This window comes from Malus domestica, chromosome 09, assembly GCF_042453785.1.
Source record: "Malus domestica chromosome 09, GDT2T_hap1".
Lineage (NCBI taxonomy): Eukaryota > Viridiplantae > Streptophyta > Magnoliopsida > Rosales > Rosaceae > Malus > Malus domestica.
The window spans coordinates 33452457-33478675 of NC_091669.1; the positions used below are offsets into that span (position 1 = coordinate 33452457).

At 38.2% G+C, this 26219-nt stretch overlaps 1 protein-coding gene and 1 long non-coding RNA gene across 8 annotated transcripts; one reads left to right on the forward strand and one right to left on the reverse strand.

Annotated features, from left to right (window-relative positions):
* Positions 1-6291: 6291 nt before the first annotated feature.
* Positions 6292-9442, forward strand: LOC103402845 (uncharacterized). 4 transcript variants are annotated; one of them, XR_011571245.1, is made up of 7 exons: positions 6314-6453; positions 6586-6687; positions 6965-7050; positions 7354-7637; positions 7844-7895; positions 8149-8710; positions 9002-9349. It is a non-coding gene; the product is annotated as an uncharacterized lncRNA (long non-coding RNA). The 4 variants fall into 4 exon arrangements; XR_011571246.1 differs by having other exon boundaries at positions 6324-6453; positions 6590-6687; positions 7354-7504; positions 9002-9442; XR_011571243.1 differs by lacking the exon at positions 9002-9349 and having other exon boundaries at positions 6292-6453; positions 7354-7504; positions 8149-8880.
* Positions 9443-9896: 454 nt separating this feature from the next.
* On the reverse strand, positions 9897-22647 carry LOC139188082 (disease resistance protein At4g27190-like). Of its 4 annotated transcripts, XR_011571247.1 has the most exons (10): positions 22370-22647; positions 21397-21474; positions 20707-20803; positions 16794-16878; positions 14028-16689; positions 12388-12756; positions 11649-12281; positions 10635-11474; positions 10437-10539; positions 9897-10351 (listed from the first exon to the last, which is right to left on the reverse strand). XR_011571247.1 is itself a non-coding variant. In XM_070805122.1 (9 exons), the coding sequence occupies exons 5-9, from the start codon at positions 16650-16652 to the stop codon at positions 10492-10494; spliced, it is 4515 nt and encodes a 1504-aa protein (XP_070661223.1). In that variant the 5' UTR covers positions 16653-16689; positions 16794-16878; positions 20707-20803; positions 21397-21474; positions 22370-22647; the 3' UTR covers positions 9897-10491. The 4 variants fall into 4 exon arrangements, 3 of the variants coding, with proteins under 3 accessions (XP_070661223.1, XP_070661225.1, XP_070661224.1); XM_070805122.1 differs by having other exon boundaries at positions 9897-10539; XM_070805124.1 differs by lacking the exons at positions 20707-20803; positions 21397-21474; positions 22370-22647 and adding an exon at positions 17132-17188 and having other exon boundaries at positions 9897-10539.
* Between the last annotated feature and the right edge of the window lie 3572 nt (positions 22648-26219).

The window sequence follows — 26219 nt, forward strand, 5'->3', positions numbered from 1 at the left end:
GATCATAGCAGTGGCTTTTTCAGCTTCGCCAACAGGTTCAGTTGTTGCTTCTTCAATAGCAGGACGTAAGTTCTTGGCAGTGAGGTGGAGCTTCACATCTTGAACCCACTTGAGGTAGTTCCTTCCAGAGACCTCCAAAGCGGTGAAGTCGAGTTTGTTCAAATTCGACATGTTCCTATCACAAAATAGATGGACAAGATGTGGTTAGTGTAATGGAGAAAAATCAATCCATTCACATAGGAGTAGAACATACAGGTTCTAATAGACATGTATTGGTTTAATTTTGCATGAAAAACTTCAGGTTTTCATGGGTGATATGTTTAAGAGAAAACTTCAGGTTTTCAAACAAGGCATGTTTTTTTTTATACGAAACTTCGGGTTTCAAAGTAATTATGAACGTCAGGTTCATATATTCCTGTAGGCAAACACAAATATATATGCAAACAAATATGCAACAAATATATGCAAAAATATTGTATAATGATAATTGGATTAATTTTATGTAGGTCTTCGGGGCCAAATTAAAATGTGGGTGAAAATATAAAAATCCATATTATTTAAAAATATTAAATAATAAAATCGCGGGGCCTAAAAATATAGGCCGAGAACCCCCGGGTGTAGGCTGCAGGCCCACGGGGTGAGAAGGGAATGGGCTGCTGCAGGAAGACCCCCAAAAAAAAAAAATTCTTTCCGCGCGCGGGCCATTTCAGGTTGGCCCAAAAAAAAAATTTCTTTTTTTTTCGGTCTAGGCCACAGCAGGCGAGCCCAGGAAATAAACAAACACAAAAAAATTTGTCTTTACGGGCTGGGCCGCTGCAAGCGAGCCCATCAAAAATTTGTTTTTTCCATATGGGGCTGAGAGACAGAGCCCGGATAGGGCTCGGGGAAAGGTCCAAAAAAAATCCCAGCCATGCTGGGTGTGCTTGGCCGGGGAAGAAAAACCGGAAAAAGGTGGACGGCGCCACTGCAGGTGGTCGTATCGAGGTTGTTGGAGCTCAGAGTGAGTCACGGTTGTCGTGGACAACCACGGAGATAAGGAAATCTCAACGTATCAACAACTATAAAACCCTAAAAAAAATTGAAATCGAATTAAAAAAAAAATCCGATGAGATTCCGGTGAATCTCAGTTCAATTTGAAATGTGAGACGACTTCTAGTCGTCGGCGACATGAACCAGAGGTTCAAAGCAATAGCTACAGGCCATGTCGTGGCCAATGGACACCATGAAAGGCGTCGAGGTTGGTTTGCTGGAGACGTGATGGGCATCAGGCTCTCGGCTCGGGAAAGCATGGGGATGCAGGCTGCAAGCCTTGCAAGAAGATGGGCTAGCCATCGCAGGCTGCGGGCCTGGTTGCGTTGTAGCCTTGCGTGATGCAAAGGCACGAGTTCGAAGAACCCTAATTCCCCAATCGCAAAAAAAAAATTTCAATTCAATTATATTATATGCATGTATAATTCTAATGAATCACATATTTACGTTGATGCATATGCAAATAATAGTTTCAATTCATGGCAAATATCAAATTCACATAATTGTAGCAATTTTGGTGATGAAGCATACACAATTTATGTAGAATCTAAAATATGTTAAACGTAAAGTTGGGTCATGCATCATGGTGAATGTTCATGCTATTAGGGCTTACAAAATATCGAGTTAAAAGCCGTTGTTTGGAAAGAACCTGATTGCGTGATGATATGGATGAACTGGTTTGATGCAGAAAAAAAAATCTCCAACGTCAGATTCCTAAGCGCAGCGGTAGGAGCGTGCTGATAACGTGTTGTGGTCTATTTTATCTAACAGAGAGACTAGGGCTGACGACAGAGAGAGATGAGAGAGATGTGTGTTTGTAGAATTGTAGGGGAATGTGTGTGTTGTTATCCCTCATACATTGTGCCTTTATTTATAGTAGTAAAGGGAGAAAAGATATTCGTTCTCCTCCAAGTAATACAAGTTGTAATAGGAAATGATAACTAGAATCAAATCTAATCTAGGATTTACACAATCATACTTATTCTAGGAATGTTTACAACAAAAACATTTCTTTATTAGTTTTATGTAATTAATAAGGGTAAATTAGTAAATTTATGAACAAAATGTTGACTGGGCGTTTGTATGAAAGAAATTTAAAACTTGAGGGGTGTTAGTATAAACTTCAAGGAGTGTAAGTGTAATTAAACCCTTCTTTTTCCTACTTGGTACAATGGAATTACGAAATTTCCCATGCTATCCTTGTGGCGATCTGATTCTACAAAATCTCATCTCTTCCTTCCTTTGTGAGAACTCCACTCTTGCTTCCGTCTCACAGAAGACCACCCAGGACCGGCTCTAAGAAGCCTTTGAAGTGGAGTCTTAGAGTTCTTTAACCCTCGATCCATTATACATTGATATGTATAATATACATGAACAAAGTCCATTTATACAACAAATATCATCAAAATTAATGTCAAAAGAACAAAGAAATACAAATATTACTTAATTATTAGAATTCTCACGTTTTAGATGCAAATCTACTAATTAAGTTTCCATAATCTAATTTTTCAACCAATTTTTAATCATATTTTTAGATATTTTTATTGAATTTGAGGCATCCGAAGTGGGGCCTTAGCGGGCGCTACTTCGGCCGGCCGGCCTTAGTCCGCCGAGGAGCAAAGAAGATCACGTTCAAATTAAATTCCCTCAACTCGCTGCGAGCTCTGAGGCACCTCCACGCCTCCCAATCCGCCGGTGTCAGAGCGCTCACCACCTGTTCTTCATTAATCCTCAAACACTCGAACCCGCTTCTGATAAGACCCAATTCTCAATTCCCTTAATCAACCTGCAAGTAGCACAAGAAAGCTATGGAAGAAGAGGGAAGGAGAGATGAAGGAGCAAAGCTCCAAATATTTTTGTATTTAATTTCTTTGTTGTAAATTCTGATCTGCCACATTTGAGGGAGCTGGGCTCTTTTTATACAGACTCTACTTTTTAAAACGCCAATTGGCATATTTAACAATTCTTAACAATTCAATTAAAGCATAAACCTCAATTACATTTTGGGTTCATAACAATATTCCCCCCTTGAAAATTAGCCTTGTCCTCAAGGCTTAAAAATGAAATTGTGGAAGTCCTCCCAATTAGCTGTTGTCCTCAAAGCAACAAGAAGTTGAATCTGCAGAAGGCACTCATTGGCAGATTCCTCCCAAGCCTTCTTCGAGTCAAGCTCCTGATCTTCCTTAATCAACTTAAGGCATGAATTCCAATAGATAGGGAAAAGATTGATGAATTCTCATTCTGAAAATCTAGCATCTTCACTATGCAAACAGAGAGACCTACAAGCTGCCAACCTTACAGATAGGTCCTTGTCCTGTAGCAATCTGATCAAAGCACAGTAAACTAGCATTTTTGTGTCCTTTTTAATATCAGAAACCCATTGTCCCAATATCAGTGCAACTTCCCAGGGGGTGATACGCATATTTGGATGATCAATATGAACCAATAATTCTAAGCATGGTAGTGAACCAACCAAAACAGATGAGTGCAAAGGTGTAATACTGTCATTATTTTCAGCAACAAGATTAGCATTGTTTTGTAATAGAACTTCCACTGCATCTTGGTGACCATGACCAACATCCCAAATTAAGGAACTTCCAGCGTCTCTTGGTGAATTAACATAAGCACCTTGGGGTTCAAACACCCCAGTCCTTTTGTCAACCAACTCTGCCAATTCTATGTTCCCATAAATCCTATATGTAAAAAGCAGAGATCCCCATATAACCACATCAGGTTGAGTAGGCATATCTCTGATGAACCTTTCAGCCACATTTAACAGATTAGCACGGTTAAGAAGATCCACAATGCATCCATAGTGTTCAATACAAGGATTGAGCTTATGATTTTCAAGATCCATGTTATGTATCCATTTATCAATGAATCGGAGCAACCATGACAAACCTCGAAGAAATGATTCAGTAATGCATTCCCTCTGTAACAAGCTATGAATGTGTCCTGCATAAAGCGCACCTGAAATAGCTCCATGTAGTAATAATCGAACCGGTTGTGCTTGAGAAATCTGAGCCGTTGCTTTTATCTCCTTTGTCTCCCTTAATTGTTTTTTTGAAAGCATGTCAACAAAACTTTGACAGCAAGATTTTAACCATATTTTTCTGACCTCATCACCAGTATTGCATAGCAATCTTATGCAGAGGACCATCCCGGCATAAGAATCATTGTCAATTGGATGTGGAAGAACTGGAGATTGTCCTAATTGCAACATAGAAACAACAATCAACAGTGCTTGTGAAAATGGTTTATTCACTTCAACTTTTGATGGTTGGACCCCTTCCAATCTCAGGGCAAGCTTGATCATAGGGTATGCAACAATTGTCCCAAGGAAAAAGTCACAAGTGAGAAGCAGGGATCTCAAGTTCCCAGATGCCACAGATCCTTGAAAAAGGGTAGGAGGAGAGAAAGCAATTCCAGATGCAGCATGATGTGTGGCATAAGTTCCATCAGCAAGAATAGTAGGTCTTTTAAAAGACACGGTCATGGAGTTTACTTGCTGAACCGTTTGTGAAGAATCATTACTTTCTTCTTCCGAAACCGAGAGAAAAGGCAATTCGCTTAGGCACCGTTTAATTGATGCAGTTCCACCTTTAAATTCAGGAAGTGACGTGCAACATGCTGCAAAAATCCAAAGGCCGGAAGAGCAAACCCGTGATGCTCGGATTTGGTATAAAGTGTCTAATAGCTTTGTTATTATAGATACCTTTACTCTAGGGTTGGTTTCTATTATTACTCGGATAAGAACAATCATATCAACAAAAGAAGCAACATTGCTGCCTCCTAAGAATTCCATCAACAGATGTACCAATGTGCTCGCCACTTCTGGGAACTTTATTGCACAAGAGTGAATAGCCTGAACTGTATTCACCATTCTTTTCTAGCTCTCCAGTATGAGTCTTGACAACTTCCCTTTTTAAAATAAGAACAAGCTCATTGATATTTGTGCAAGTAACCAAGCTAAAAACAATGTCTAGGGTCTTCCTCCTGATGTCAAGATTATGACTAGAAAGTGCCCTCAGCATATCCAGGAACATATCAGCTACTACTTCTCTATGAGAAGACTTTAGCTCAGTCAGCCGATCAAGAACAATAAGCTTCACATTGTTGTCACTTTGAGAAAGAAGCAGCTGATAATAGGTATTGGCAGCAGCTCTCCCCTGCTCTTCACAGTTTGTTCGACATAATTTTCGCAAGAACAAAATGGTTTGTGGGATTGAATGGTTGTTGGAAGGATCAGATGGGAAGTATTTATTGGAAAACCTTTCCTTCATCGACTCAGTTATTGCCATATTGTTTTCTCTCCATCTCTTAGGCAATTCATCAAACATATGCAATGCAAACAAATTCTTCTTCACAAATTTACCCACAAGATACCAATTTATCCAACCATATTTATCATTCCGAAATGCACTATAGTTATCAGTTAAAAGAGAAGGAAATATAACGTCCGAAGTTGTTATAATGAAACGCAAATAGAGAACTACCTCAGCTCCAGTTTTCGTAGTATCAAAGAAGAAGTGCGTTCGAAGTAGCCACGGAGCAAAGGTCATCGTCGAAGCATGAATAACTCTCTTCGATTCCGGCAAAGAAACTATGGCTGTAGCGGAATCGTTCGACTGTGGCTTGACGGCCGAAGTTGCCAGTGCGCGCAACATCGGTGAAGATGAGAGTAATGGCGGAATGAAATGGTCGTGGATTGTCGACGAAATTCGCAGTGGGTTGCTGTCTCTGTTGTGAGGTTTTTGGTGACCGACCTCGATCGATTCAGCTTCCACGGAACACATCGAGGCTAGATCAGAATCTCCCTCAATGTCGAGAGCCAAGTCACGGTGTAACTGAGCAAGGTCCCTGCGGATTGCTGCGAGTACAGGATTCACAGCCTTGTGAATGGCGGTGAGTGCAGAATCCATAGCTTCGCGAATCGCATCACGGATCGCAGCACGCATCGAAGCTTCAAATGAGTCGATTGCAGCGGAGAGGCGTGCATCCATGGCAGGAAGACGGGTCGGGTGGTCGTGCACAAGAGGGAAACCAAGATTCGAGAAGGATGATACCATTGATAAGACCCAATTCTCAATTCCCTTAATCAACCTGCAAGTAGCACAAGAAAGCTATGGAAGAAGAGGGAAGGAGAGATGAAGGAGCAAAGCTCCAAATATTTTTGTATTTAATTTCTTTGTTGTAAATTCTGATCTGCCACATTTGAGGGAGCTGGGCTCCTTTTATACAGACTCTACTTTTTAAAACGCCAGTTGGCATATTTAACAATTCTTAACAATTCAATTAAAGCATAAACCTCAATTACATTTTGGGTTCATAACAGCTTCTCTCTCCCTCTCCATCGCCGTCTGCCTTCGCACCGTCGGACAATCTGCATGTCGTTCGAAACTTCTAGAGCAGCCGCGATCTCAGGTAATTTACTCTTTTGTGTGTATTGGGTGGGTGGGTTATCGGTAAAGTCTGAAATGACTTGCAGATTGGATTTGGATTTTGCGTGTTTGTGGTTGTTGAAATTATGGTTTGTTTTTGGGATTTTATGTGAAGTCAGTGGTGAAATTTGGATTCCAGTGAAGTCGGTCGTGAAATCCCTGGAATACTGAAACCGAAAAACCTCTAGATCGTTCAAGTTCTGCTGCCGTTATGCAGGTAAAGCTTTAATTTCCATTTAAATTTTTTCCCTGTTGAGGTAAACTCTCTGCTAAAAGCTTCTAATTCATCCTTTATTTCTTTTTTCATCTGGGCAAATTTTTTGGTGGATTTATGTATTTTTTTTCCTTTGCATTCGAACTCGAATCTGAATTATGGATTCAGAAAAAAAACAAATTGATGAATTTTTTATTTGCGTGTATGTTGGTCCTGTCACCGCATGATTTGATAATCTGACTGCGAAGCTAATCGTTTCTGTATGCTTTTGGGGTTGCAGACCTGGACTGTCGAATGGAGAGGTTGAAAAGCAACTGCAGGAAAGCAGCAATGGAGACCCGCAGCAGCATATTCAAGTCGATCTGGGTAATCTCACGGCCTCAACCCTCAGCACAGCTTCCCCTCCATCCCCTTCTCTAAGTTATTTTTCTTTACTTATTCAATATATCTCTATTTTTTGGTAATATTTTTGTATACTTCTGGGCTTTTTGAAATGATTGCTTTTGGGAAATTAATTGAATATTTACTTTTGGAAATTGGGATTTTAAGTGAAATTAATCCCAGCAGTAAAGTTGCGGTCTTTAAGTGAAATAGTGAATTTTTCACACTATGCTGATGGGTTTTCATTCGGTGGGTGAAATTCTTATTTTGTTTGTTCATGGTATTTAGGGAGGAATTAGTGAAGGAATGTATAACGAAAGGGGCTGAGTTGGTTTAAGCTATTACGAATAGTCTTTTCTACTTACTTTCAACTGAAGACATAGACGGTCCCATTGTGCAGTTGTCGCTTCCTGAAACTAAACTGCCAAGATAGAAGCATGTAAGTCAATGCTCTTAGTTTATGATTCTCCACCGATGTTTTTTTTTCATAGGTTTGATCATGTATATGAGCATTTGATAGTGAAACATGTATGGTGCTTCACAATTGAAAAGAAGTGGAATGGTAGTTTCAGGTAATTGTCGAGATTTTTGTTGATCCCCTTTTGTTGTGCTGCCAATTTACGATTCCTATCATGTAAATTGGTTGACTAAAATGTTAGTGTATGCAAAAAGGACGTTGATGATGCTTGGTTTTTTTCTGTAACCGATTTAAGAGTTGCTATTGTATTCTTAGCATAAACGTCTGACTGCCAATGACATATTCTTTTGTTTTCTACAGCTGCCAGTGCCTAAACCTCCAACAAAATGGGAAACTTTTGCCAGATCAAAAGGTAAATCATTACTGATACTATAGGAGTCGAACAATACCTTTCTTCCGTTTCTTTTTTCTTTCTTCCCCCCTTTAAGCCTCTGTTTTGGTTTCTCATATGTGGACATTTGGGTGTTGAGAAATATAGTTGGATTTAAGATTTTGAGAAATTGGAATATTCTCCAGGAAAGTGACACAATTTGGGATTGGACCTGTCAAGTTGTTATAAGAAAAGTCATGGGTATCCACACTCACCATTTTAATAATTGTTGTAGGGATTTCCCCTGAGAGATGGTTGTGTGAAACATTGAGAACCTATAAATTTGTGAGCTGTTCCATTTCTGAAGGTATCACTCCGGAGAGAGAATTGCTGCTAAGGTCCAAGTTGCAACTTAGGAGTAAGTTACCAATCTGTGCTGGTATTTCCCCAGTCAAGTGGTTCTGGCTCAAGTTTAGAAGCTGCTGTTTTGTCATTTGTCCCAGCTCAGGTGGGATTAGGCCCGAAATTTTATTTCAACCCATACGCATATATGTGATGCTTATGCATTTTCCCCACTGTGGTGAGAGTGTACCAAGAGACTGGTTCTCATTAAAGGCAATGAATTCAAGACTGGGATGAACACCAAATGCATTTATAATGTTCCCAGTAAATTGGTTCCCATCAAACAGGACTCTAGACAATGCCGAACAATTCCTCAAGCACTCGGCAAATACCCTGTTAGATTGTTATTGTTCACTTTGAAACTTGCAAAGCAAATCCACTACACAACTCCGGTGACAGTTACAAAACCAAGCTCAAAAGCAATAGAAGAGTGAGGAATTCTTACCAAGGTCAAGGTAATGAAGCTTCCTGAGTTCGCCTATTTCGATGGAATTTTCCCTTCCAAGGGAATTTTGAGATAGGTCAATATGTTGCAGTCCAGACATTAAACCAATATCTTAAGGGATTTGGCCACTAATGTGTATTTGTCCTTGGTAGACTTTGAAAAGTCTCATCTTTTTGTTCTCGGTTATTTTCCCCATAATCTGTATTTGTCCTGTTGTACGTTTTGTTCCAGTCTCTCCTTACAGTTTCATTTGTTGTCATCTGTGAGGATGGTTTTTTATTGTTTGCGTGATGTTTTGCAGGATTCATAGATAATAGATTTGGTATGGACTGCCATGCGTGTAACTTTGTAAGACAACTCTCTTCGTTTCATTTAAAATGGTCTACAAGGACATCGATTATTAGTGTTGATTGTTGTCGTAGAGCCGAAGAAATCTCTCTGTTTTTGCCATGGCTGCTAAGGGTATTTTTCTCCATATGTTTTTTTGTCTTTCTTTTGTTTATCTGCGACTTTCATACTGAATTGTTGCTCTTTAAATTGTTTTGATGATAACTAATTCTGTTCAATTTTTTGTAATTCAGTGACCTTTTATGTGCATTTTTGGTTTGGTTCTTATTTGAAACGAATTTGAACAATTTGGTAATCTAGTGTGCTTTTATGTGCATTTTTAGGTTGGTTCTTATTTGAAATGAACCGAATTGAATTGAATATTCAGTGAGCTTTTATGCGCATTTCTGGTTTAGTCTATTATATTATTTATAGTTTGTTTAACATTTTTCGCGGCAACACGCGGGCTAAAACTACTAGTCCTCTCTAAATTCTTGTTAGGAGCTCTTAGTGGAGATGCTCTGAAGAAGATGATTGGAAATGATATTTTTCATGTATCACAGCAAAATACAAGAAAAAAAAGAGACCAAACATGGGAAGAAATAAATGAGTATTTAATTAAGTTTAGTAGAGAGTGCGAAGAAAATAGGAAAGAAATAAAATGAATATTTCATTAAACCAATTCCCGGATAAAGAGGCCCAAAATCATTTAAACCTATTTAAGCCTGCATTTAAAGAATGAAATATACACACACCAAGAAAATTAACACATGAAGAAAATTAACAATCCAGTTATAAGAAGCACACTCTAAGTATAAAGCAGTTTCAGTAGACATATGCACACAATCACCACTTCAAATGCATCAATATTTACAGAAATCGCACAAGCATTATTTCCCAAACACCAAAACCGAAAATGTAGCGAACAAAGCTCCAAATACAAATCATTGAACGAAGATCCAAACACAAATCACACTTTTACGATGAAACACACAAGTCAATACAAGCATAACATGACATGGAATAGGCATCAGTGCCTTCCCAAATTGCATTGAGACCGCAGCTTGCAGGCTTATGTCAAACAAGATGAGATCGGCCAGGGAAGCATGGCTGGGCACAGACCATTGAGGGGAGAACAGAAAATAGTTAGAGCAAGCAACCACAATAACGCCAAAGCCAAGATAGCGTGCATCCTCTAGGATTTACAATGGGTATTTCCTTTGACTCCAAGTTGCATAGTTTTCTCCGTCTAAAAATTTGAACACACCAATGTGATTTCCGTGGAATGTGTAGTGTGGTCCAACAGATCAGAGTGCCTTCCAGTCTGCTCTCCAGGTTGATATTTCTTTCTTTAAAAGGAAAAACAAAGGGAAGAGGAAAATAACACACAAACACGCAATCACACACACCTGGAAAAAACTTAACACGCCAGCCAAAAGATGAGGATTCCTTTTTGGTAGAGAGTCATGCAATTGTAACATTTACGTTTGAATCTGCAATCATCAGCTGCTCCTGTAGTAATATATATTTAGTTGGCGATTACAGAAAAAGCTGAAAAATTGGAGAGTGAAATTTATAGATGCTTAATTAGTGAATGAAGTACTTACAGTTTGATTAGGATCACTCTCCTCTGAATCACTTAGCATCGGTACATCATCAGTTTCCTCTGCTATTTGTAGTCTTTCTGGTCTTGGATCACTTTGGAGTAACCCATCAGGAGAAATCTTTAACTCGATCAACGGGCAGTACTCGACATCCAAAGTTCCTAAGGATGGGACTTTGACAATGCAATTTCCTGTGCAAAAGCCTTGCAGACTTGGTAGAAGAGAAAGTTTCAAATGTTGCAAGCCATTGAAAGTAATCTCATTTTCTGGATCATCTTCGTTGCTCGCTACTATTTCTACCATTCTTTGACAGGACGCAACTTCCAACTCCTTGAGTTGCTGCAAATTCTTAGCCACAGAATAAGGTATTAAGTATTGCAGTCCCTGACAATCCGCTATGGTGAAAGCGGTTAGATTCCGAAAGGATATTAAAGTTGAAGCTAGATTCTCTAATCTGCCACACTTGTGCACGCTTAGAATTTCCAAGTTTGGAAAAACAGGGCCCCCTTGTCGGGAGTTTTCCATTCCTAGATGTATCAGCTCCGGCATATCGACGAGCCACAAAGTCTTCACACGTGGGAGGGTCTCAACTTCATGTGTTTCCCCTCTACTACTTCCTTGGTGGTCGTGGTCAAATAATTCTTTCCAAGGAGCAGAGAGCACATGGAGATGTTCAATATTCTGTAAAGTCTCAAAGAAAACATCTGACTTGGGATGTGAAGTAGCAAAATAAATTAACTTTACTTTGCTCAACAAATCTGTCAGGAGTGGACCATACGGTTCATACCAAATCTCCATGTTCTCGTCCAAAGCTAAGTATTCCAAGTTGAGGAATGGCTTACCCTGAAATATAATCAATAAGAGCATGCTTTAAAATATTTTGAAAAACTGGACAACACATAATAACTTTAATATTAAAAACATAATAAATGTATTTACTTGATGGTGTATGTTTAACTAGTATGTAAAAATCACATAAAATTTCGAATATCAAGAGTTGTGTACAAGTATGGTTACCTTCTCAATTAAAAAGAAAGGTTGTTCCGTTGGTAACTTGTCTTGATATGTTGAAAATTCAGCAGCAAAAATCTCTACACCACCACATTTCTTGAAATTTAATATGTTGAGTGATGGCCAATTGGAAACATGCAGTCCTGGATAGAACCTCCGAAGTTGGGGCAGATTAACAAATTCCATACCTGTTACTTTAGGGAACTCGAACCCCTCGTATGCTATTTGTGGTCCTTCTTCCCTCACAACAATTTCCTCCATTAAACCACAATTCTTGATGCTGAACTGGTTTAGCTGCTTAAGATCTTTGGCCACTGAGGTGGGAAATACATTTTTCAAACTCTCACATGAGTCTATCCAAACTGAATCTAGATTTGGGCACTCAAAACGGTTCAACTGAGTGGTAGATGATGTGTTATATACCACTTGTAGTGACTGGCACTGCTTTATTTTTAATGTCTCTAGAGCATTCAATCTTCCCATGATACTTGGCCCAAAAATATTAATCAGACTGTGGCATCTACAAACATCCATAATTCTGAGCTTGCCAAAAGAATCTGAATGAAGTTGGTTGTGGAATATTGTCTTCAACTTAGGTAAGTCCCACATGTACAACGCCTCCAAGCTAGGAAATCCTACCTGTCACATATTCATTTTAGAACTTGTGAACAAACCTTTCTTCATAAGAGTGGGACGCATGCATAAGTTGGAAATAAAAGCATAAAGAAAAGAAGTTATAACTCACCTTTTCATCAAAGAGCTCAATATCTCTTTCTTCTTTGTTGGTTGTAATATTTTCGCTCTTAGCATCAAAGATGAATGTCTCCAGTTTAGTACAATCATCTAGATTTAGATACACCAAAGACGGAAATTTAATGTAACTTCCTGAGCTGAATCTAGCGAGGTTTGGAAGATGTTGTAGCTCTAGACGGCTTAACTTATCAAACATGTCATCTGTATTCTCCTCATTTCCTACTATCTCTTCCATAATTTGACAATTGGATATCTTGAGATTTTTTAGTTGTCCGAGACATTTAGCCATGGAACTCGAAAACAAGAATCTTAAACTATCACATTGATGCACAGTCAAGGTGGTTAAATTGGGCATCATAACCTGCATGGCACATAACAAAATTTATGTTTATATTAGGAAATTACAATTTACATTGTTGTTAGCCATATATATCCAAAATGTGTAGATGTAAAGTAAATATCATATATTTAAAAAGTAAGCTACTAGGCTACTGGACAGATATATGTCCTTATACTTTCATTAATTCGCAAAGAACAAATTGGAGAAAAAATTATCTGAAAAAATAAATATAGAGCCAAAAGTATGTCAATTTAATTTCAAATTTAAACTATTTTATTTTTGACAAGAAAAAACCTATATTATTTAAATTAATACCAAAAACATATTATTGTGAACGATCTTTAGTGGCAAATTGTCAATTATCCTGATAATTAGAGCAGGTTTCAAAAATTTTAAACTTTAAATAAATGTAGCCTCTTCATGACACGTTTCAAAACTTGACACCTGTGCACAAACTTAAACCTAACATAACTCTATCGACTCCCAATAAAATTAAATAAAAATAAAAGCAAAAGTTAAGAAAAAGAAGCCGCTCGTCCTCCTCCTCTCTCTCACTTCCTGAAACACAACAGCAGCAAGTATCAATTGCATCTCCTTCACACTTTAAATCCACAAATCAAAACCCAAAAGCCTCGCCCTTCAATTTAATTGCTCCTTCAAACAATAGGGGACTACTAAATTTGGGAAGATTGAAGAATAAATCCCTTTTGGTGCAAAATTTGTTGAATTTACACCCTTGTCGATCGAGAGTGATCTCGACGTCACCATCGACGATCTCCTATTGCAAATCCTTGGGGTCCTTGCCGTTGACCGTGCAGCCCACGGAGTCGCAGGTTCCGAGAATCTCCTTCACCGTTCCCGCGAGCTCCTTCGGCCATGGATCTGTTCCTCATAACCTTGGCGATCTCGATGACGTCATCAAGGAAGATGCTGCGAGTTACGGTGAATGGTGGCGTCGGGAAGGCAGGGGAATGGGAAAGGAACCCAGTACGCTGGGCTACTGCTGTTTTTATTTTCTTCTTTATTTTATTTGGAGTTAACTCCGTTAGTTGAAATTTGAAAATCGTGGAAAGAGAAAAATCTTAAAATCAAGTTGAATACCATGAGTTATCAAATCCTAAAAATAAAAAAACCGTGGGTTATCAAAACCTGAAAAGTTAATATATCATTTGAATGGTTTTGGCTTATTGAAAAAAACGAAAGAATTATATGGTCGAAATTCGAAGAAGTAAAGTATAGTGAGAAATAATCATGCAACCATTTTGCTTAAAAAAAAAAAACAGAGAAAGTACCTTCTCATTACTGAAAAGTTTCGGTGGTCCACCAACTTCATCCTCCAACACGATTTCGTCAGCTTCTGTGTCAGTCGTTAATTGCTTGCCTTTGGAAGAGAAACCAATAAGTTTTGGTAGATTCCGCAGTGTCAAAGATTTTAACTTTTGGAAGGGCTCGCCTTCGAGTTGCCCATAACACACACTTTCCAACCTCACAAGGTCTTCAAGAAATAGAGATTCTAGGCTGGGGAAGGCATTATGAGAGTAACTCCAACTGATGGAGTTAATGACATATGTAACTTCGTCGTTGTTTTGGACATGGAGACACTTCAGTTGTTTCACGGCATCACTGTCAAATAGAAAGGAAATAATATTCCCACTCTCCTTCCCATCCAAGTACAACTGCTCACATTTCTTTACCAGCAACTTTATACCTCGGTCGAATTGATTTCTCCTGGCAAGCTTGAGTTTTAGCATGTTAGAGGAGATTCCGTACGTGTCAGGATACTCCCAACAATCACCGATAAGTATGGTGTATCTTTCTAACTTATCGGAGAACAAGTTGGCTGGAACAAGGTTAGCATCTGGAACATGTATGTCTAATGCAGTTAGTTCAGCCAAGTGCTTCAGTTCTGAAACAGTAGCATTACTTCCTCCGCTAGTGGGACCTTCACCCTCCCATTGCTTAAAGCTTTTTATTCCCATCCTCAAGTCTTCTAGTCTTGTCAAGCTTGATATAACACCAGGTGCGATCATAACAAGTTCAGAGCAACCGGTCAAATCCAATAATTGTAGCCAACTCAATTGCCCTATTTCTTTGGGCAACTCTTTAATCTTGGACTTTAGGAGGCTAAGAATTTTCAAGTTTGTTAGCTGTCCAACAAGAGTTATGTCTACCAACTCGCATTGATCTAAGCACAATGTGTGGAGATGCTTTAGGGATTGAAGAGATGGAGGTAATGACTGAATACTGAATCTGGTTACATCCAACACTTTGAGTTCTTTCATCCCTTCAAAAAAATTGCTTGGGATTTCCTGGGAGTCGCCAATATTACCATTCTCCAAGATCAACAATTTTAATTCTGGGCATTCCCAAGGTACTCCAGGAAGCCTGGGGATCTTGCAACTTCTTAAGGACATCCTTGTGCATTTTTCAAGGAAATCCTCAGTTGGCCATTGTTTCACCTCATCTCCATATGCTCTTGAAAAGGCTTTTTGATCATCAGTTGCAATCCGGACAGCAATATCTCGTACAAGTTCATGCATTCTAACAGTGTCATCGTCATAGCTGTCCTGCAATAGGCAAGAATTTTTTAATTTTTTAACCATTCCATTCAATGAAGTCCGTGCCTCTTCCACTGTCTCAACATTTTTAATCAAACCCAAACCCATACTATACTTCAACAAGTCACTGAGCAAACTGCTGCTACTCCCACAAAGCAAGAACAATTGCTTAAGCTCTTGATCCTCCAATTGTTCGTAACTCCACTTTAGAGCCAATAATGCTTTTTCATTCAACTCTTTCTTGTCAAATCTTTTGAAACTTCTCAACGCATCTTTCCATTCCTCCAAACTACTTTCCCTTAAAGCACTTGCAACTGCAACAACCAAAACCGGCAAACCTCCACATTTCTTTGCTAGCTGGGTTGCTTCCTTCAGTATACGGTTGTCTTTAACAACATCACCTGCCATCTTCTCAAACAAAATCCAACTTTCTTTTTCTGTTAAAAACCCAAGTTCAAAATTGTTTTGCATACGCATATCATAGAATAAAACTTTTCTTTCTCTAGATGTCAACAATAAATTACAATTCGGCACACCGACGAGTCCCACAGCCTCAAAGTCAATTCTTTCCAAAACATCATCTAAAATGACAAGAGTCTTCCCATCTTTTATCCTGGCTCGTAGGAGATTCGCCCTTGTGCCCTTATCCTGAGATTCATCAGCGTCCATCCTTAATTTTTTGGCAATTTCTTTTTGAATTTCTTCGTTGTCTTTTTTTTCTTTGACATTTAGTATTATAACCACATCATCAAATAACTTATCTTTCACAGCTTCTCTGTAAACCTCTTTGGCAAGTGTTGTCTTCCCAACGCCCCCTAATCCGTACACCCCAATCCTGTTGATATCAGGTTTTTCCAGTTCCGTAATTATATCCTTCACCATTGAAATCCTTGATTCAAAGGCCATGTACTCGTCCGAGGCTATGGCAGACACGTCTTCTACGGGAACTTCGTAAGAAATAATGCCAAACTCTTTATTTTTATGTGCTTCAATCTTTTCCACCAGTTTTGTTGACTTCCTGCTACGCTGATGATAGTATATCAGATTAGGACATATAATGAGACACTTTGTCTTTGCACGGCCTGCATCATGCAAGAGTGCGTCTGCCTTCCGAGTGGTATTCTCCGCATCTGACAGCCATTTCTTGACATCAGCTTTCACTTCATGATTAACTTTTCTTCCGACTTCATCAACTTTATGCTTCATCCCTTGTTTGACAGAGTCAAAATCCTCCAATTTACTCTTTAGATCTTCAAGGTTGCTTTTGTAGAAAATGATATAACCCACTTGGCGTGCAACTGGTCCAATTGTGTAGTCAATTATTGTAGGAATAATTGCAGTGAGTATCTCCATCGCCATGGCACCTTCAGCTTACCAATTCGTCTGCTTCTCCGATCTGTTGAATATATACGAATCCAAAATAAATAAAAATTCAAGATACGAGAAAGAAATCCTTATTTTTAAAGCAGATGAATTAAAGAATGAAACAATAGGTCATACCTTAGCTCGTGATCGAGACTACGCTTGAAGAAAAACAGAGCAGTATGCAAATCATTTTGTTTTCTTTTGCATCTTTTGGAGAAATCTGCATAGTAAAAGCAAAAAAAAGGTTATATCACACTTGGAAATAGACGTCGAGACCATGAACAAGTTTTCACATACAACTTAGGTAAGTGTTTTCAAATCTTAAAAACTATGAAAAACATATATAATCTGCTTTGAATTTCACTGAGGCATTTTAACAAACACGATATCTGCACCCTTAATGCCGGTGCATGAGGAAGAGAACGAAATGTAGAACGATTTGCTCGTTGAAGACCACCAATTGAAGTTTGTACCACAGAGCTACTGATCTAGATGGTACGATGGAGTTGACCCCCGATTCTCAGGAGCTGACCGAGTTAACTCTGCCAAGGCTCGACGAGTTCCAGAGGCTCATGACGAGCTCTAGTTTACGAAGGAAATCTGAGGCCATCAACTGCGAAATCCAGGCAGTCATGAGCTCGAGCAACGCGAGGTTAGGAACAGAGACAACCTCGCTCTGAAAGGTCGAGCAGAGCTAGGAGGCTGCCCAGTGTCTGATTTTGTTCATCTTGAAGACAATTCAATTTTTTATGTATTTACAAGTATGATAATGGCAGCCATGGTGATTGGTCCTAGACGAAGGGAGATGGAGGAAAAAGGGTGAAAAAGTTGCAGGGAGGAAGAAAGGAGGTGTTTGGTTGTGAGTTTAGAAGGTGTTTGGTTGTGTGTTGAAAGAACCATACAAGCAAGTCAGCGTATTGGGTTCTCAAAGACAAATACAATTTTACATTTTTATAATTAGATAATGTATATGTTAGATTAATTTAATAATGCTTTTTTTTAAAGAAAAAATTAAAACGCGATAGTAATAATTTTTTGTTTGATAGTAATATCTTTGTACTGTATAAGATAATGGCAGTGTTGGTGGAGATGGTGGTTTGGTTAGGTTGGTGGTAATGGTGATGGGGCACGCCCATTGGATGGTGTAGTAGAAATGGTGGTCACGACCATGGTGGCTGAAGGTGGTTGAGGTAACAATGATGGAGAGGGCTGGTATCGAATCGCAACGTTGATCGAGAATTTGGTGATGGTGATAATGCCGAAAATGGTAAAGGTTGTGGTGGCCATGGTGGTGGTGACGTGGAGGTAGTAGTGATAATGACGGCAATGGTAGTGGGAATGCGGGAGGTGGTGGTGGTAAAGATGGTAGCGATATTAATGGCGATAGTTGCGGTGTTGGTGGTGATGATTGTTGGAATTGTGTCCTAAAATTTAATAGCACAATATTGGATATCATATAACAACTCCATTATAACTGTGAGATTCTGTATTTTGAATTGTTTTTACATTACATTTATATATATATATATATATATATATATATGAATGTATGTTTAGGTTTGCATTGTTTGCACCAGCTGGTGATACTTTGTTCCATAGGATAGGACCAAACATAGTTTTATGTTATTAGAATCTTGTTTGCCGCCCACACCACCCAATGGTATTCTTGTAAGCTGTCGTCTTCTCCTAATATATAGATGATAGTTCATTTGCATGGGAAAAGAAGACCAGAAAGGGAAGGCCTATCAAATAAAACTCTCCCCAAACACTCACTATCTTTCTAACCAAACACACCACTTTTTCTCTTTTACTAGTATCCAAACATCCATCTTCTCAGTTTACCAAAAAAAAAAAAAAACATTCATCTTCTTTCTCACTAAGAATACAGTTGACAGCTGTCATACCTCCACCAACCACCTCCCTCCCCTTTCTCCCAAAGCCATGGCAGCTCCACCCTCAAATTTCACAACCCATGACAGATCATATCCATCTTACTAATTAACCTTATGAAGGAAATTTCACCAATAAGAAAAATCACGAAGGATGTTGAAATTATTTGGGGAAATTTGGGCTTCTATATTGCCGTGAATTCCATGACGGAGAAGTCCGACGACGACGACGGAGTGCTGCCATGACTTCCACGATAAAGAATATGAGGATTTTGGGGTGGGGTCGTCGACAAAGAAAGGTTGGAGGAGAAGTGGGTGGCACCGATGGAGGAGACGAGGTTACCAGAAGCGTTGGAGAGGACAAGGTTTCACGTTTATAAATTAAAATTGTAACATATATTTTGTTCTCATTGGGCCACTTCATGTGGTTAATATTTTGGGTATTGACTATTCAGTACCCAAGTATTGTCCCAGAATGAGAGCAGCGGATAATTAAAGAAGGGAACATTGCGGTAGTCAGCCTCAAGTAGACCAAAGGTACAAGAGAAGACAATGTCAAATGAAAATTTTAATCAAGGTGTGTTTAATGTATAAAGTGGCACGCTAATAATTGAAGAGTTTTTATGTTTTTCTCTTCTAATGTTGTCAATAAATGAACTTTAAGCCATTGTCGGTTAGGGAGAAAATAATGGAAACATAATAAGGAAAAGAACAGGACAACTGATCATTATTCAGGATACGACAAGTTCGACGAACAGAGGTGCGGAAGAGCAAGAAAGGCTCAAGCTTTTCTCAACTTGGTTTTCTTCATTTTATTATGCATTTAGTGACAACTTCAATTATGTTTCGAAATTAATTTCTTTTCTTTAGAGCTACAAGGTAGCCTAATCATGATTGCTTCATTCCTTAGTTTCGTTATTTATGAATTTCAGTCTTATCGAGTTTATTTTGTTGTGGATTATACGCTTGATTTTTATCTTGTTGATTAGCTACAAACTTGGTTTGTCAAGTTTATCTAATGCAAATTTAAGTATGTGCCAATTCAAAGCTTCTTGCAGTTAAAGTTATGAAATCCTTGATATCGAGGTTATACACTAAGTTTCATGTGGTCTCTTAGTTAGTGTCCAAATCGCTAATGAATTTTTTTTGTGTTTAGTAATCTACATGTCATAGATTCTTAGCACATAAGAGTATACCTAGTAATCTAGATGCCATGAATACTATATGATTTAGAGGAATTAGAGTATACCTAGTAATCTCGATGATATTCGTTAATAATTTAATGCCAGAAATAGGTTGGACTAGTTATGGTGAAATCGAATGCTCTAGCAACTCACTCATCTTGTTCACAATTTGTTTCTATTTGCATCTCTATTCCTTTAGTCTTATTTGTCTTGTTATTCTTCAGTGTTTTTAAATCAAGAACTCCATCCTTGCAATTCTTTCTTATAATCAATGTTACTTTTAATTCAAGTGCAATTCAATTTAAGTTAGGCAATTAGAATTGACTCGATCTCAGTTGGAACGAGATTGTGTTTGCCTATTATAATTATACTACGATTTGTACATTTGCGAGCATTAAAATTTGAACTTAATTGGGTTGATTTCGGTAATTCTAATTTCGGCAACAAAGATCGATTTTTTGTCTTAAAATAGTTAAGATCAATTAAATTCTAATTGCACAGTTTCTAAATTTTTTCAAAAGGGTTGGTGGGATATGTCAAAGCTTAGAAGTGTGCTATCTGAGAATATGGTGCAGAAAACCATTAGTTGGCCTGCTGGTAACCTTGGTGTGAGAAGGGACAAACTTTAACTTATTTGAAATGGCATTTTGAATGGTGTTTTCTTTGTGAAGACTTCTTATGGTCTCTTATTTCAAAGAGAGTCTTGGCAGTGGCGGATCCAGGATTTTAACTTAGGGTGGTCCTAATATAAAAGTTCAAAAAAAAAAAAAAAAACAAGACGAAAATATCATTGAACAAATAAATGGCAAACTACAAATTTCATTCATAATCTTTGTGCTAAACAAGCTAGAAATACTAAATTTGTCCACGACGGGATCTCATACTAAATTATATGAACACTATGGCAATGCTAGAGATGCATCTAGCAAAAATGCAGACACAAAGGCAATGCTAGAGAGGTGAACGAAAACATACCTTGCACTTGTGAGAAACGCACATATTGTAGAATATATAGTTTACGCCTTCCAAAGGTTGCAGCTTGATCAACTCACTATACTCTACAAAATAGTCCCTGCAATTCCACTACCACCTCAAGTTCATAAAACAAGCATGGAAACAATATCGAAAGAAAGCACAAATTTTTACACACCCTTTTAGCATCACAAACTAGTTGGACACTCCAATTCACAATACATATAGCCAACACATTACACACCATTTTCTAGACAATTTCTGCCTAATGAACACTATGCTTGTACATGAACCCTGCCCTTATTCCTTTATTATGATCCCAATAAGGCAGTGATAACAAAACATAAGTATGCTATCAAGTTCAAAATAATTTACACTATCGGGGCAGTTGGATGTTAAAGGAAACCAATCCCTAGTCCTCTCTTGATCAAACCATATTATCAAATCAACCAATTACCATCTTTAACAGTCCAATTAGACCACTTAAATAGTAAAATAAATACGATACAACCTCATTACATTATTGAAGAAAATAAAAGAATAATTGACACAGTTAAGTTTTAGTTCCTAATAAACCTTGCATTTCAAATTTGACCTCCTGACAATGGCCTTTGGATCAAACGGAAATTTTAAAATAGCTACAAATCAAATAGAAATATGTATAAAGAACACTCCTTGTGATCAATCACATACCTGAATTTCAGAAGACCAATCCTTCTTCACTAGAAGAAACTCAGTGTTTGCCAAATTTCGCACATCTCCGTTTTTAATCTGCAGAAATTAAACAAAATCATCCTATAAACTCTTTCAATTTGAAACTTTAAGAATGTGATTAAATAATTTGCATTAAATAATTTTGGTTGCTTTTGTGAAATGGATATTGGATGAAAACTATGAAATGCAAATAATTTAATATCAAATTACTAGACCCCCAACTTCACATCCACAAGTCACGACCCTTCCAATCATAATCCATTGAACATATCAATATGTTCCAACTAACACAACCATACAGGCATCATCTGTTTCTCCACCTAACTGCAAGCTTCTTTTTCAATTTTTTTTTCTCCAAATCATGGTTCAATTTCATGATTCAATTTCATGGTTCAATTTCAGTTTCAGTTGTTCTAGAACCAAATCATGGTTCAATTTCAGTTGATTGACTTATGAGTTGCTTGGAAAAAGTTATTCTAGGCTTATTTCTTCTTTTTTGGGAGGGGATGCAGAAAGGTTTTGAATGAAGTTTGAGTTATGTGAAACTATTTCGTATAACGGACAGCAATAAATCATGGACTGAGTGAAATTATCTTGGTTACTATCAGACACGGTAGATTCAGATAGTGGATTTAATGGACAGAGTTAATGATGCAGTGTAAGACAAATTGGAAGGCTAGCTTAATATGATACAATGCATTATATGTGAATTAAGGTTTTCAAACAGATTATAATAATAACACATTCTGCAGGCTAGAGAGTATCTCTCTCCTGCAGTGAATTTTCGGTTACGAGGGGAATCCAACATTTCCATCTCGTCTTCCTAAGCCACTTGAGCTAAGACTCGTGCACAGGTTTTATTCCACTTAGTCGTATAAAAAAGAAAACTAACATAACAATGAAGCAAATGAAATTTGACAACATCTTCATGAGTACTGAGACATGTACAAACCTGAAGGAACGAGAGCAAGAAGAGAGTGAAGTTCTGAATTGCTGTGCAGTGCAGATTCAGATTCAGAAACTAGAGTGCAGTGTAATCAAAATTACAATATCAGATTCAGAAACTAGAGTGCAGTGCAGAAGAGAGTTGATCGATGCCGACGCCGTAAGGAACGAGAGCGGACCTTGTTGTGTGAAGGATTTGGTAACGAGAACGAAGAGAGTTGAACGATTTGGTAAAGTGAAGTTCTGAACTTCTTGTGATTGCTGTGTGAAGGAGCTGAGTCTGAGGGTTCTCACGTGAGTGGGCAGTGAGGTTTTAAATTTTTTTTAATGACTTGGCTCAAAACGACGTCGTTTTGGCCAAGTCATTTTAAAAAAAAATTGGCTTTCTTCTTCCCCATTCTGAAATGCACACGACCAGAGCAGCCATGGCTGCTGTTCTTCTTCCATCACTGCCCAGACTTGGGTGGTCCTTGAAGATCCTCACAACCATTTTTCCGAGCTTCGGGTGGTCCCGAGACCACCCTGGTCCCTTAATAGATCCGCCACTGAGTCTTGGATGATTGGCCCCTAATGGACAGCGGGCTAGGAAGTGTTTGACCTCTGATCCTTCATGCAATTTTTGTTCTTGGCATGTTGAATCTATTCTCCATATTCTCAGGAATTGTTATAAGACTGAATATGTTTGGCTGCTTCTTAGTGTGCCCTGTTATGTGATAAACTCTTTTGATTTGAACATTCAAGCTTGGTTGCTTGCTAATCTTAAGGTGCATATAAGGTTATCAATCAAAGTTCTTTGTGCATTTTATTCCTCTCTATTTGTTGGCATATTTTGAAATGGAGAAATGAACAAAAATTTTATACTAATTATGTTATGCCAAGGGATCCTTAAGCTGTTTTAGTAAGGGATGCTGCTGAATGGGTGAAGGCGTCCCCAAAAGCTTCTGTGAAGCCAACTAGGATGGTGCAAAATTTAATATTGATGGTTAAGAAGAATGACTTCTAGGCCAATTGGGGATGGTTGAGTTCTTAGAGATCATTGTGGTGATTGGTTAGGGAGATTTTCTGCTAATTTGGGGCAGGGACAAGTCATGGAGGTAGGTTTAGAGTTTTTATTTTGGCCTTAAGCTTGCTTTAACAAAGGCGTATATAGGCTTATTATTAAAATGAATTCAGTGGGTGTTGTCAACTTGATTAAGCAAAATATGGCAAATGATTTTCATCCTCACCATACAATTTTGAGTAGCTACTGAAATATGAAGGATCAGCTGGAGCGTCATCAGTTGGTTCATATTTTCCAAGAAAAGAATTTTGTTGATGTTCATTTAGCTAGCTCGAGCTACGATACAGACCTGGAGGTTTGTGCTTTTCATGATCCTCCTATGTGGATTGAGATGGTGTCGATCGATCATTGCTTAGGATCTTCAAGGCTTGTTTTGTCTGTTCGAATGTTATTTCTTATTTCTTACATTTATAAGGTTAGGTATTCCACATGATCGACCTCTTCGAGTTTATTTGAAAAAAAATAAAAAAAAATTTATTTTTATTTTTATTTTTAAAACCCGAATTAAAAAGAAAAAAAGAAAAAAAACTTGAAAACGCAGAAACCCACCCCACCCCACCCCTCTTCTCCCTCCCAAGCATCCCAACCACCTTCCTCTCCTCCACTCTCTTCACCTCCCTTCCCATCCAAAAACCCATCCCATCCCACCCAACCCTACATCACTGCCTCCCCGCTTGGGGTTAAGCAACAGGTTAATTTCTTCACTTTCTCCCGGCGACCCACCTGAGACAGAACCCCGCACCCCCCACCGCACGACCCACCTCGACGTCTCCCCCGCGACCTCACCCTCCTTCCCGCCCCCACCCCCCGCGACCTCACCCTCCTTCCCCTTTGCAGTTCCTCCCTCTTCTCTTTTGCTCTTTCTTCTTCCTTCCACTCCAAAAAGCTTCTCACTTTTACCCTCTCTCTCTCTGTCCCTTTGTCTCAACTTCTACAAATTCAAAACCTCACTCACTTCACTTCAGCCAGGAAAGACCCGAAACCCGTAAAGCGAACCATGTCGAAGTCGCCGGCACTGGATGCATCGCTCCAGAAAAAGTTCAGAGGCGTACGCCGGCGGCCTTGGGGTCGATGGGCTGCGGAGATCCGAGATCCGAGATCCGACTCGTAGAAAACAGGTCTGGCTCAGCTGCGGGGGAGGGATGCGGGTGCGTATCTCCGCCGTCCAGCGAGGCTCTCTCGTCCAGTGGGGGAGGTGAGGGTGGGGTGGGATGGGATGGGTTTTTGGATGGGAGGGGAGGTGAAGAGAGTGGAGGAGAGGGAGGTGGTTGGGATGCTTGGGAGGGAGAAGAGGGGTGGATTTCTGCGTTTTCAAGTTTTTTTTACCACGCGGCACACATTTGGCAGCCACATGGCACAAATGTGGCAGCCACGTCAGTACATAACGAATCAATTGATGGAAAATGTAACGGAGGTATTATTTTGAAATAAAATAGTACTTAAGGTATGAAAGTGAAATGTTTTGAAGATGTTGTAAGGAATTGAAATATACTTCAAATCTAAGGTATGAAAGTGTAATTTACCCTATACTAATTTATTTTTGTGCCCATATTTTTTAAAACTTCATTTGTACTCATAATTTTTTTAATCTTATATTTGTACCCATAATTTGCTTATAATGTACCCATTCTTCTTTACAAACTTACCACTTTGTTATATGTAAAATGTGCCAAATTTTTTTGTGAAATTTTATATTTAAAATGTACCAAGTTTTAACACTATGGATACATTCTTTTGCCATTTGTTATTTTGTATTGTTACATTATTTTTACCCATTTATTGAATCAATTTTATTGAAATTTTTGTATCGTAGCCGTTTGTAATAGTAATAAATGAGGGATTTTAAATCTGAGATTTATATGCCATATACACACACACACACACACACATACATACACACGAAATATGCGATTATAAATATCATAAAATGTCAAATAATTAATGTCAAACATATAGAAATATTACAGATTAATAGTAATATAATGAGGTGTACCAAGTCAAGGGACTTTGAAAAAAATTTGAATACAATTAAGGTTTTAGACCAAAAGTGTCAGTGACTAGGAACTGGATCCAAGTCTCCCTTAATTCAAATTCCAATTCATATTTTGTTTTGTTTTAATATTCAATGTCTCCTAAAATATTTGAATTTACTAATATACACATTTTAATTTATTAATTTTGTTTAACTTGCTCCAATTATATCCATATAATGTACCCAAATGAGAAAACATTAAAAAAAAAATAGGACACATAAGAAACATGTAAATACATAAGTATACCAATTTTTTTTTTTAAATTAATGAATTGATGTATCTGAATCATGGATGGATCCAATGAAGGCCCACTAGGGGTAGATGCCCCTACTCAAGTAATTTGTTGGTTAAGCTGCATACTGCAATTATATATATCCATGTGTTATCTTTGAAGAAAATATATATGCCTAATATCAAGCATACCATACTACTTCTACTCTATATCAAATATAATATGAGCAAAAGTGCTCTTGTTCTGTCATTCAAACCGAAAAACCCCTCATCAGTCTGTCATGTATTAATATTTTTCTCATCAATTTGCCACTTTCAACTACTACTAAATTTTTTGTAATTTTGCAATTGTGATACATCGTCATATGAAATCATCTCCATTATCATATTTGGTATAAGCCATACTATAATAAGGTCTTCTTAGTTGTTTTTCAGGTTGCCCCCAATAGTAGAAATCTAGTTTCCGTCCCTGACCTAAATGTCTGTACCGAAATATAGTATAATGAATTAATGTACCTAAATGTTTGTATGAA

Coding starts and splice junctions, on each gene's coding strand:
- LOC139188082 (XM_070805122.1), bottom strand. CDS start 16,652: ATGGCGATGGAGATACTCACTGCAATTATTCCTACAATAATTGACTAC. Junction 12,757..14,027: donor AACTTTTCAGTAATGAGAAG/GTACTTTCTCTG, acceptor TGTGCCATGCAG/GTTATGATGCCCAATTTAAC. Junction 12,282..12,387: donor TTGAGCTCTTTGATGAAAAG/GTGAGTTATAAC, acceptor AATATGTGACAG/GTAGGATTTCCTAGCTTGGA.